We start from the raw sequence: 13,785 nt of genomic DNA, 5'->3' as shown, positions 1-13,785 counted from the left end.
GGTGAAGGACAAGAGATGTGGAACATCTAGTCAGGAGAAAGAAAGAAGCATTCTTAACGTTTGAGAAGCAAGAATCAGAACTCTTAAGAGTTATAAGGTAGCCAGGAAGGAGCTTAAGAAAGGATTTAGTGGAGCTAGAAGGGGACATGAGAAGGTCTTGGCGAGAAGGATTAAGGAAACACCCAAGGCATTCTACACATCTATGAAGAACAGTAGGATGACTAGAGTGAGGGTAGGACTGATCAGGGATAAAGGGGAAACACGTATGGATGTTGGAGACCTGATATCGGCAAGTCTGGGCCAGAAACTCTAGGTTGGGGTCCTGGAGGTGGCCTGTCCTGCAGTTGGAGGCATGTGTGTGAGAGTGTGCGAGTGGGAGGGAGGAAGGGGGGGTTGTTGTTGTCATTTTTGTTTTGTTGTTGCTGCTGCTGCTTGTGTTGGTCTGCTGACAATTGTGGGCATACTATATTGACACTGGAATGCATCTACAGCTGCTCTGGTACATTGATAGGTTGTGCCAGTTGTTAAGACAAATGTTTCAATAGGGATAAATAAATGAATCTGAATCTGGAGTCACGGGAAGTAGGAGAGATCCGCAATGAATACTTGACTTCAGTATTCACAAATGAGTGCAAAGTGAAGATCCTGTCAAAAGGTGAGGACAGCTTAGAACAGGTTAATATGCTGGAACATGCCAACATTAAGGAAAATAATGTGCTGGGACTTTTGAAAAACATTGGAATAGATAAGTCCCCAAAGCTGGAGGGAAATATACCCCAGGTTACTTCAGGGAGTACAGCATTACACTTTGGAATACAGCATTACTTATAGGATTCTTAGTAGTGTTAGGGAACTGGGATCTTGGGGTCCACGTCCACAGACCAGGTTGATAGGAAAGCATATGGCATGGTGTCATTCATTAGTCAGGTAACTGTGTTCATGAGCTGCAAGGTAATGTTGCAGTTCTATAAAACTCTGGTTAGGAGGGCTATGTGGCAGGTAAGCATTAGAATTACCTTGAAGTAGGTTAAAAGGGTCATCACAACACTCTGAGCTGAAAGGCCTGCACTGTTCTATGTCACAATCTTGACACCAAATGTTTACAGACCACCACTTTCCAAATTTTAGACACCATTTCTCCAGTTTTCTGGCCATCTTTGAGTAAATATCCATAGAAGGTAAAGGAAAATGTCTCCATTTCTGGTCTTGTTTCTTGTAACTTAGCTTGTACCCAGAACAGCAGTGACTCAGGATGTTATAAGGCAAGTATTTCATGAAGTCTAAAGGTGCATTCTCCACACCACTTTCTTCTCAATATGTTACAATAGATTAATAAAAGTTTACTAATCCTTTGCATTATCTATCCTCATGGAATTAGTTTGCTATGAGTTGGTCATGTCAATGAGACTGTTGTTCATGCTTACAGCATTATAATTGTCTCATTCAGTATTACCTTCTGCATCTCTTCATTCCTCAAGATCTGGTATCCAGTATTGACCTGAACCTAATCTCTCTTACTGCCACATCATAACTCCATGATTACTTGCGCACTCTCCTCAACGTTATTTCCTACACAAATGTATTGAAAATTCCTTCTGGATCCTTGCAATTTCCCTCAATCTGTTTCCAAGCTATATTATACAATATATGCCATATTACAAGGAAACAAGCCCTTTGGCCCAACTTATCCCTGCTGACCAAGATGCCCATCAAGCTAGTCCCTTAACTTTCTAAACATTTCCTATCCATACTCACATCCTGCTGTCTTTTAAAAGTTGTTATTGTACCTGCCTCAACTACTTCTTCTGGCAGTTCATTCCACATACATACCACCCTGTGTGTAAAAAACAAAATTGCCCCTCAAACTCCTGGTAAATCTTTCCCCTCTCACCTTAAACTTATATCCCATAGTTCTTTAATTCTCCAGCCCTGGGAAAAGACTGAGTGCATTCAGCCCATGTGATTTTGTATACTGCTATAAGATCACCTTTCTGTCTCTGAGGCTCCAAGAAAAAAAGTTCCTTGCCTGTCTTAGTTCTCCCTATAATTCAGTCTCTCACGTCCTGACAATACTCTTGTAAATCTTTTTTGCACTCTCTTCAGTTGAATAACATCTTCCCTATAACCAGACGAACTTCAGTTAATGCAGTCCGTATTTCCCAAGTCTACATTGATTCTCTCATTTAATTCCACATCCCTCTTCAGGATTAGTTTAACTTTCTCCAGTGACACCAACGAACCTGCCCACGTGACACTGCTGAGACCCAGTCAATCCAGCTTGTACAGGGCAACATTCAAATTGTTTCAAGAATTTAAAACATCCCCTCCTGTAATGACTGTTTAGCCAAGTACTCATGTGGATTGTCCTCCCATCCCTAACCCTGCTGCCAAATGGCACCAGTAATAATCCAGAGAATTCAATATGCTACAGTATATTCCTTAACAGCCTTTTGATTTTGTATAATCCACTCAGTAGCTAAACTTGCCCCTCACACAGATGAAAGATCACTGGGGGCTCCATGTACTTCCACAACACCAATGAAATCCTACGACTGACTCTGAATGGATGAAGTGTAACATATTGGTTCAAGTCCTGTTTCTGTGATCCAATCTGACCTTTCTGTTTCTAGCAAGCAGGTTTGGTAGCAACTGTGGATGGCAATGGACAGTCAACACATTGGGTTCAAATCCTTTACCTGGACTAAAAGATAGAGAGCAGGTAGCCATTATAAAGAGTATAAATCTTATCAAGTGTATACATCTTGACCATCTCCTCCTAATCAGATGAATGGACTTGGCCTGAACCATCCACTGTCATTTCCCTCTACAGATGCTACCTGCTGTGCTAAGTTCCTCCAGCTTCCTGTTTGTTGCTCCAGATTCCAGCATCTCAAGTCTCCTCCTTGCTCCCAATTCAGAACACACCATTGCAGATGCAGTAGAAGCACGCTTATATAAAAATATTAAACTTACACTTCAAGCACAGTTTAACAAATGTGATTATATTCTTGCACATTTGCTTTTCAAAATTGCCTTGAAATTCACAAAGTTCACAAAAAGCATGATGTCTTCTTAAATATCTCTATAAATCAGGGAATTTTAGACCACTTTCATATTTAATTTGTTATAGGATTAATTCAGAGAAACACTCCCCTCCATCACAGAGTATATACAGCAGCAGAAATCCAAATTATCTATGCCTTTTTCACCTGTGTGATATCTCTACTTCAGAACTCCAATCAGAGCTGATACTTTGTTGTTGTTCCAAATTCAGAGCATGTTAGGAACTAGAAGGTAAAATTGGTATAAGTTTTATTTCTGGGACCAAACCTGTTGCTGGAGGAACAGCCATTACAATGGTGTGGCTTCAAAGCCATGTTATAGATCTAAAGATTAAAACTTTGTTCTTGTTCAGCTATTCCATATCTCCCTGGGATAAAGTCATTTTGTATTGAAATCCCCCTATGGATTTAATAATCGAATAGAATGATTATTGTCTATTTTTGCTCAGATAGATCTGCTCTGCCCTAAATCTTTACAAAAAAAACATACTTAAATCACTTTTTGATTATTATAGACTTACTTGTTGTGGTAACGGATTGATGCAGACAGTCCCCTTGCACATATCCTATAGCACATCAAGTGAACAAGCTCACTGAGCCATATCTTCACACTGCCAGAAAAAAAAGTCTTCAAGAAATCACTTTATTTTTAATTCTCAAAATAATGAATTGTATTATCATGAACAAAATGATTCCCAATACAGTAGATCACTGAAAACATGGTTTATCGTATTTGCTTAAGACAATGAAAGAGGACATTCTGCTCATTGAATTTCTGACTGATTTCCAATTATTCCATCAATCCCAATCTTCCACTTATCTCCCTGCAATTTATTCCCTCTCACTGACACATCAATTGTTCTGAATTCTCCAACCATCCACCTGGGAGAAAATTTATAGTAGCCATTTAAGCTAACAGAACATCTCTGGGATATGGGAGGAAATTGAAGCACTATAGCTTAATGCACATTATTTTATCCACTACCTCAACCAAGGTGCTTATCTGTACTGTTACGAAGAGGTACCCAAGATTGAAACTCTCTTGTCTATCACCCTTGGGACCTGACCAGTGCTGGACCACAGAAAATGCCCTGTTATCATCTTCTTACAACTGTTTTTTTTTTCTAAACACTGATATGATGGAAACTAAAGCACATAGTTAATGGAGGATCCTGACAGATTACAATACTAATCCACAGAGTAATCTATGGCTCGAAGTCCATAGCTTCATGAAAGTAGGTGCACAAGCTTATGAGTGGTAAACAAGGTGCATAGCATGCTTGCTTTTATTAGTCAGGGCACTGAGTTCTAGAATCAGGAAGTCACGTTGCAGCTTTATAAAAACCTGATTAGGCCATGTCTGGAGTATTAGATGCAATTCCGTTTGCCTCATTACAGGAAAAATGTGGAGGCTTTAAAGAGGGTGCAAATGAGGTTTACAAGCCGGATTAGAGGGCACGTGCTATAAACAGATGTTGGGCAAACTAGGGTTGTTTTCTCTGGAGTACTGGAGGCTGTGCAAACATCTGATAGAAGTTTATGGAATTATGAGAGGTATAGAGTAGAAAGCCGGTATATTTTTATCCAGCATCAACATGTCTATTGCTAGAGGGTATACATTTAAGGAGAGAAGGGGAAAGTTCAAAAGAGAAGTGGGGCAAGTTTTTTAAAAAACACAGATTGGTGGGTGGTGGGAATATACTCTAGGGAGGCGGTGGAGGCAGATAGAATAGAGGTGGCACGTGAATATGTAGAAAATGGAAAGATATGAACCACATTCAGAGAAAAGGGATTACTTAATTAGGCATAAGCTTTATTAGTTCAGCACAACATCATGAACTAAGCGCCTGTATCTGTGCTGTACCGTTCTATATCTCTGTTCACGCCCCAGACATTCCAGGAAATGTCCTAAAGTTTGCATCCGTCAGAAACGCTAACAGTTGAGATCACAAAGGTTGATTAGCTATAGTACTGGTCTTAGTTAAATTTAATCTTAGTTAGGTCTTACTGTGACAGGATTTCAGCTGCAAGCCAAATCAAGGGGTACATAAAAATAGCAAATGTACTAAAGATCCTTCAATAAGTTAAAAATACAGCATAGCAGCTGGGAAATTTAACATTGATTTAATAAAGGTAGAAACATTTGGGTTTCCATAACAAAGTCTAATTGGAAAGAAAACCTGCTGTGCAATCTAACCTGACACAAGGTTGATACCTTCTGTCTTTTGGAACAGCTTAACAAGGAACTGATCTAAGGGAAGGTCATTAGGGGTAGGCAATGGGATCAGGCCTGGCCTATTTTGTCTACGCCCCTGTGTATGAATGGGTGATGTGTAGACTCTGTGACTCAGAGCAATTCATTGCAATCAAAGCCAAACTAGAGCCAGTTTCCATTACTACTTCCCAAATAAATGCATTAAAAAATGGCCCGATGGCTATGATCTAAACTACTTGCTGTGTTTATCCCACCCTAAAGTTTGCCCTCAATTTCCTTAAACCAATTTGCACCCATCTCCTATAGTAAACCACAAGACTACCTCTGATCCTTAGCTTTAGCATTGAAAGGTCCCAAGATTAATGGTAAGCAATCTTATGATTAACACTATATGACATGGCAAACATTCAGTGCTGAACTTTAACCAGACTTGTCCTAAAATCTCTGTTGTTTCTCTTCTCTGGTTGTGGAAATTGCAATGTTTATTTTACAGAGAGTGACTGAGATACTGAGAACAAATCACCTATTCTGTCAGAGACAAGCACCATATAGCTCAAACTTAAAAGTTTCAGGTTCAAAAAATTCTTAATTGTGTTTGCAGTTTTTGCACTGAGGATCGTGGATAAAGAAAGGGTAGCGGAGGAAGATGCAGAAATTCTATCAGAGACCAGTGATGAAACTGCATGCAACTGTACAACATGTTCTCTTTTACCTGCTGTTTGGCAGCTGTCCTACTAAAGTGGTTCCAATCACCAACCAGCTAATACCAATCACACCCAAAGTGATCCTGCAGGAGAGAAGAGATTGGAAGGTCTTGTTGAGCTGGATCCAATGAAGGTAGTACAAAATCAATTTCACTCACTTTAGAGCAGCATTAAATCACATCAAAAATAAAAAAATATATAACCTCTGCAAACGATCTTTTCTTTGCAAATTCTAGAAATGGAACACAATTTGACCATTGAAATTTCTTCTTAGATAGAAAGATCCTAAGGGGAGTAAAAGGCAGCCATGGCTGATGAGGGAAGTAAAGGGCAGTATAAAAATAAAAGAGAAGAAGTATAACATAGCAAAGATGAGCGGGAAACCAGAGAACTGGGAAGCTTTTAAAGAGCAACAGAAGATAACAAAAAAGGCAATACACCAAGAAAAAATGAGGTACGAAGGTAAACTAGCCAAGAATATAAAGGAGGATAGTAAAAGCTTCTTTAGGTATGTGAATAGCAAAAAAATAGTTAAGACCAAAATTGGACCATTGAAGACAGAAAAGGGTGAGTTTATTATGGGAAACAAGGAAATGGCAGATGAGTTGAACAAGTACTTTGGATCTGTCTTCACTAGGGAAGACACAAACAATCTCCCAGATGTAATAGTGGCCAAAGGAACTAGGGTAAAGGATGAACTGAAGGAAATTTATATTAGGCAAGAAACGGTGTTGGATAGACTGTTGAGTCTGAAGGCTGATAAGTCCCCGGGACCTGATGGTTTGCATCCCAGGGTACTTAAAGAGGTGGCTCTAGAAGTCGTGGACGCATTGGTAATCATTTTCCAATGTTCTTTAGATTCAGGAACAGTTCCTGCTGACTGGAGGGTGGCTAATGTTGTCCCACTTTTCAAGAAAGGAGGGAGAGAGAAAACAGGGAATTATAGACCGGTTAACCTGACGTCAGTGGTGGGAAAGATGCTGGAGTCAATTATAAAAGATGAAATTACGACACATTTGGATAGCAGTAGAAGGATCAGTCCAAATCAGCATGAACTTATGAAGGGAAAATTATGCTTGACTAATCTTCTGGAGTTTTTTGAGGATGTAACTATGAAAATGGACAAGGGAGAGCCAGTGGATGTAGTGTACCTGGACTTCCAGAAAGCTTTTGATAAAGTCCCACATAGGAGATTAGTGGGCAAAATTAGGGCACATGGTATTGGGGGCAGAGTACTGACATGGATTGAAAATTGGCTGGCTGACAGGAAACAGAGTAGCGATTAACAGGTTCCTTTTGGAATGGCAGTCTGTGACCAGTGGGGTACCGCAAGGTTCAGTGCTGGGACCGCAGCTGTTTACAATATACATTAATGATTTAGATGACGGGATTAAAAGTAACATTAGCAAATTTGCTGATGAGACAAAGCTGGGTGGCAGTGTGAAATGTCAGGAAGATGTTATGAGAATGCAGGGTGACTTGGACAGGTTAGGTGAGTGGGCAAATGTATGGCAGATGCAGTTTAATGTGGATAAATGTGAGGTTATCCACTTTGGTGGCAAGGACAGGAAGGCAGATTACTATCTAAATGGAGTCAAGTTAGGAAAAGGGGAAGACCAACGAGATCTAGGTGTTCTTGTACATCAGTCAATGAAAGCAAGCAGGCAGTGAAGAAAGCTAATGGCATGCTGGCCTTTATAACAAGAGGAATTGAGTATAGGATTAAAGAGGTCCTTCTGCAGCTGTACAGAGTCCTGGTGAGACCCCACCTGGAGTATTGTGTGCAGTTTTGGTCTCCAAATTTGAGGAAGGACATTCTTGCTATTGAGGGAGTGCAGCGTAGGTTCACAAGGTTAATTCCCGGAATGGCGGGACTGTCATATGTTGAAAGATTGGAGCGACTGGGCTTGTATACACTGGAATTTAGAAGGATAAGAGGGGATCTGATTGAGACATATAAGGTTATTAAGGGATTGGACACGCTGGAGGCAGGAAGCATGTTCCCGCTGATGGGTGAGTCCAGAACTAGAGGCCACAGTTTAAGAATAAGGGGTAGGCCATTTAGAACTGAGATGCAGAAAAACTTTTTCACCCAGAGAGTGGTGGATATGTGGAATGCTCTGCGCCAGAAGGCAGTGGAGGCCAAGTCTCTGGATGCATTCAAGAGAGAGTTAGATAGAGCTCTTATAGATAGCGGGGTCAAGGGATATGGGGAGAGGGCAGGAACAGGGTACTGATTGTGTATGATCAGCCATGATCACAGTGAATGGCGGTGCTGGCTAGAAGGGCCAAATGGCCTACTCCTGTACCTATTGTCTATTGTCTATTGCTGCTGCAAATTCAGTTTTGGAGCAACAGCATCTTTAAGGGTATTGTGAACTTTCAGGACAAAGTTAGATTGCTGGCCTTCACACTACTTTTAAAAAGGTTAAGGAGAAACATCAGACAAATATTGCGCTGTATAAATCAGCTCAAACATCAAAGGATTCAATTTCCCTCCAGTCCTGTACGCTCTTTGCTGTCACTTATATCAAAGTTCTACTTCCACTGATGCAGTTCTGACGGTTGTACGCGCACAATTTATAGTAAAATGATTGGCCACTGTGATCATTATAATAAACTATTTCAGCTTTTCATTTGTTTAGCCTTGGCAAGTACACATTGAAAACACAACCAAGTGCCAATTAGTTTTTGAGGCCTGCAGAAGTCAAGGACAATGAGTTTGAGACACCAATCAAAATTGGCGGGGGACGTTTGAGCAGAAAAACAAGCAGTGATGCCAAAACAAGCAAAATAATATCTACATGCTATAAATATGGTCAGATTTTACAACAGGTTTACAACTAGTTAAAATGTTATTTAAAGGCACATTGTTGTTGGTCATTAAAATTGTGTTAAATTTCACTAGTCTGACACCTGGCAACTACTGGAACATAGCAGTAAGAACATCATATCACAAGGTGCCACACGTTTCGGGCTGAGACTGTTCATCGGGATGGGAAAGGAAGGGGGAAGAAGCCAGAATAAAAAGGTGTGGGGAGGGGAATGAGGTGATAGGTGAAGCCAGGTGGATGGGAAAGGGGTGTGCGAAGTAAGAAGCTGCGAGCTGATACATGTTTAGAGAAAAGGGAATCTGATAGGAGATGAGCGTGGAGCATGGGAGAAAGGGAACAAGGAGGGGCAACAGGGAGGGTTGATAGAAAAGAGGCAAGAGGAAGAGGGGAAAAATTAGCAGAAATTGGAGAAATCATTGTCCATGCCATCAGCTTGGAAGCAACCCAGATAGGAGGTGTTACTTCTCCAACCCAGGAGAGTGCCCTCATCATGGCAGTAGAGGAGGTCATGGACTAACATGTCAGAATGGGAATGGGGATTGGAATTAAATAGCTGGCCACTGGGAAATCCTGCTTTTTGCAGTTAGATCGAAGGTACTCAACGAAGAGGTCTGGTGCTGAAACCTGAAAGACGGAAGATGTGAGTCAGCTGTAGTTATCATTCCGTGATCAGATGGTAGGTTAAGAGCATTGTAGGAAATGGAACAAAGCAGGGTACATAGACGTTGTGTTATGGATCAACTTCAATCAACTTAAAATGGTAGGAAGAGATCAAGAGGCTGAATGGTCTTTTCCTATTCCCTTTTTGCCAGCTTGTAAACTATCATCATTGACTAACCAGGGGAATAATTATTTTTAAAAATGTCTGTTCATCTATGGCTGCTTTCCTTTCCCACCCTGTAAACTATTTGAAAATATTGGTTCATTTGAAAAAAACTTGGAACGTCCCATTGCATCCTAGCACATACTGGCTGCCGTACAAACTTCAGTCGTTTTATAACCCTGATAGATGCAATAGCATCACGCAGTTATGTAATAAACATGATAGGTATTTCCAAATATTTTGATAATTCTGGAATTTTATGGTGAAATAGAAACTGATAACAACATGGACTCTGACCGCATGTTTGATTCACACTGTACCAATCATATTTAAGCAACACACACAAAACGCTGGAGGAACTCAGCAGGCTAGCCAGCGTCTATGATAAAGAGTACAATTGACGCTTCAGGCTGAGACCCTTCAGCAGGACTGGAGAAAAAAAGATGAGGAGTAGATCTAAAAGGAAACACAAGGTGATAACCTGGAGAGGGAGGGGTGAAGTAAAGAACTGGGATAGATTGGTGGAAGAGATAAAGGGCTGGAGAAAACGGAAGCTAATAGGAGAGGTCAGAAGGCCATGGAATAAAGAAAAAAGGGGAAGGAGCACCAGAGGGAGGCAATGGGCAGGCAAGGAAATAAGGTGAGAGGGGGCAAAGGGGATGGGGAATGGTGAAGGGGCTGGGCCATTACCGGAAGTTCAGGAAATCGATGTTCATGCCATCAGGTTGGAGGCTACTCGGACAGAATTCAAGATGTTGTTCTTCCAACCCGAGTGTGGCCTCACCCCAACAGCAGAGGAGGCCATGGATTGTCATATCAGAATGGGAATGGGAAGTGGAATTAAAATGGGTGGCCACAGGGAGATCCGCATCTGCTGCGGACAGAGCGTGGGTGCTCAACAAAGCAGTTTTCCAATCTATGTCGGGTCTCACCGAAATACAGGAGGGCACACCGGAAGCACCGGACATAATATATACTCCCAATCTACGTTGTACAGAAGGCCACACCGGGTGATTTGCCGAGCACCTACACTCAATCCACCAGAAGAAGCGGGATCTCCCAGTGGCCACCCATTTTAATTCCATTTCCCAGTCCTATTCCAATATGTCTATCCATGGCCTCCTCTACTGTCTTAATGAGGCCACACTCAGGTTGGAGGAACAACACCTTGTATTCCATCTAGGTAGCTTCCAACCTGATAGTATGAACATCGATTTCTTGAACTTCTAGTAATGGACTCGCCCTTCACCCAATTCCCATCCACATTTCCCTCTCTCACCTCATCTCCTTACCTGGCCATTGTCTCCCTCTGGTGCTCCTCCCCTTTTTCTTTCTTCCATGGCCTTCTGTCCTCTCCTATTAGATCCTCCCTTCTCCAGCCCTGTATCTCTTTCACCAATCTACTTCCCACCCCTCCCACTCCCAGTTTCACCTATCACCTCGTGTTTCTCTCTCACCTCCCCCACCTTTTAAACCTACTCATCTTTCTTCTTTCCAGTCCTACTGAAGGGTCTCGGCCCAAAACATCGACTATAGTCTTTTCCATAGATAATACAACTGATAACTTCAAAAGAGTCACATTATTGGGGCATATAGTTGAGAACCTCAGTCAGGTGGGGCTCATCAACCTTGGATGGCAGCCCACTTAGGAGAAGGAAAACTCTGATTTTAAACTTCTTCTGCCTTGCGGCCAGACCCACCCATGGGAAAGTCTTTGGGAGTAAACCCCGAAAAAAGAATCTGGAACCAGGGTGCCTAAGGCAGTTTGATGTTGGTTACAACTTCACCCTGGCAGCCTCTGCGACAGCACTGGTGCCAAGCTGTATTGACACTTGCCCTTCCCTTGGACTTCATCAGTGATGTAGAGAGGGAGAACCCGCTGCATGGGCAACAGCCGGTTCTTCAAATCTTCCCGCCCAGAGTTGTGCCCTGGGATCGACGGCTGCCTACTACCAGGGAAAGGTATACTAAAGAAGAGGGAGATCCAAGACAGCACAAGTCAAAAAGGAAAACAAGGCTTAAAGACAAAAAATATGTGAGGAAGGTACAAAGTCAAGACTAAGGAGAGACATCAGCTGACAACAGGCAGAATACGGTCAGTGTTTTAAAAAGGGAGCAACTACATGGACTGTCATAGGTGACTCCCATAAAGGTGGAACAGTTTCACTCAGAGCAACAATCTTCCGGAGGCACTCAGCAGTTTGAGCAGCATCTATTGTGGGAGGGTGCTGGGAGAGAACAGGAACTGTTAATGTTATGGGTTGAAGCCCTGCAGCAAGACTGAAGATAGAGTCAGGAGTGTGGAGGTGGAAACAACTCCTGGAGAGAGATAAGCAGGGACACAAAGGACTACCGTGGTGGAACCCAAGAAGAAGGGAAGATGATACCGGGAACCATTCGGGGAGAAATGAAAGGTAGATGAAACTAGAACTAGATGGAGGAGTGGGGAAGAACCAGTGGGTGAAATGGGTGCACGGGAGGTGGATGGAACCAGACAGGGTGTGTGGGAAAGGGAATTAAAGTAGTAGAGGGGCCAGAGAAAGAACAAAAGTGTGGGGGTGTGGGTTCCTGAAGGTGGAAAAACCAGAATACAAGTTTTTTTTTCCAGAAACATACAACTCATTAGCACACTATGTCCCAAACTCTATCTAATGACTATTCCGTTGCACTCCAGTCTGGATTCCCTCATTAACTACTCTATGACACTTGGGTTGCTCTTGCCAGATTAATGTTGCTATTGAAATAGAAGGTGTTGATGCCATTGAACAGCATTCACAAACTGCCTCCTTTACTATGGGGGACCAAACAGAACCACTGGGCACCATGTCTCTTCTTTTGCACTTACCGCAGGGGCAGGAGGACCCCATATCGAATGGCAACTCCCAGACCCCAGAGGATGGTCAGTCGAACACTGATATACCGGAAGTTTCTATTGGTTCTCGTTAACAGGTTCCACAAGACCAACTCTTCTGAGCTGAACCGAGTAGTCACTTCATCCTCGACAATGGCCTCAAATCCTTTCTTTGAGAAGTAGAACACATCAGAGAGGTCAAAGTTGCCCTCAGGAACAGCCTTGCTTCTGCTTGAGTATCGCCTCAGTTCTGTGATCTCTTCTTCCAGGGAGACTTTATCACGCTTCTCAATAATTTCTGTAAAACAACAATGAACACTTTCGTATTCTTATAAACTGCAACTTACAAATCAGAAAGTCCAAGGTAAAAAAAAGTTCGCATTACTAACAATAGGTGAGAGGAAAGGCAACAAAGGGAACAAGCGTGAGAAAGCAAAACATGTCACGGGAAGTACTGCAAGAGATAAGTTTGTATGGTGAAAATGCATTTGTCTAAACAATGGAGAAGGACAGGGGAATGTGAATCTGGAATATTAGCCTATATTGTATATTCCTTGAACTCAAGGGCAGTGCAGGGCTATCAGAAGGTTTTAGTAAACATGTGCCAAAAGCAACTGAGTGTATTTGTGCATCGAGCAATACCGGAATAAAATTTAATCACAAAGATCAGACACTGCATGGCTTTTATAGCTCAGTTATGTTGAAACTTTCCTGGAACTTGAAGCAACTTAATATTTAGATCAATTATCGCTCAAGAATCCACTTGTCAGAAAACAGTCAACTCTACAAATGTCCATCAGTGATCTATCCCCAATTGCCTGCAGGTGAGGTGCAACTAATTGACTTTAATCTGTCATTTCAAAAGACTCAATGCATAGGATTGATGAGGTGGATAAGCTGGACCAGACCAGAATGGTAGGTTTCCTTTCCTGAAGCACAGTAACAAATCAGTTGGAATAGTCTGATGGCTTCATAGCAACCCTTCACTTCTTTTCCAATTGATATTATTTAAGTCCTTGTCAAAATCCAAGCTTACATTCTTCTATAATTTGTCCAGTTATATGATCATATGGCATAGGGTACTTCATAATCAACAGGGAGGAAAACAACCAACCAAACAAAGACCACAGTTTGCACCAATTTAACTGAATCAAAGGCTCATGCCTCTACACTTCACCAATTCTTTTCTTGTGAAACTCTCTGTATCTGCTGCTCTTCTACACTGCAACAACTTCCCAGGAAGATATGAACAAGCCTCAGAAATTTAAAGGCATCAATATGCAACATGTGTCTGCA

At 41.9% G+C, this 13,785-nt stretch overlaps 1 protein-coding gene across 10 annotated transcripts in view; it reads right to left on the bottom strand.

Moving 5' to 3' along the window:
* The window catches only part of gpat3 (glycerol-3-phosphate acyltransferase 3), a 64,971-nt gene that overhangs the window by 39,167 nt on the left and 12,019 nt on the right, over positions 1–13,785 (bottom strand). For all 10 annotated transcript variants that reach the window (XM_073042587.1, XM_073042592.1, XM_073042589.1 and 7 more), the window contains exons 4-6: positions 12,484–12,787; positions 5,990–6,064; positions 3,584–3,673 (exon numbers count right to left, since the gene is read on the bottom strand). In XM_073042587.1, coding sequence (XP_072898688.1) covers positions 3,584–3,673; positions 5,990–6,064; positions 12,484–12,787 — 469 coding nt within the window. The remainder of the gene's footprint in view (positions 1–3,583; positions 3,674–5,989; positions 6,065–12,483; positions 12,788–13,785) is intronic.

This window comes from Hemitrygon akajei, chromosome 4 (genome assembly GCF_048418815.1).
Source record: "Hemitrygon akajei chromosome 4, sHemAka1.3, whole genome shotgun sequence".
Classification (NCBI taxonomy): Eukaryota; Metazoa; Chordata; class Chondrichthyes; order Myliobatiformes; family Dasyatidae; genus Hemitrygon; species Hemitrygon akajei.
The sequence above is the reverse complement of the archived record's forward strand: the minus strand, read 5'-3'. Positions and strand labels throughout refer to the sequence as shown.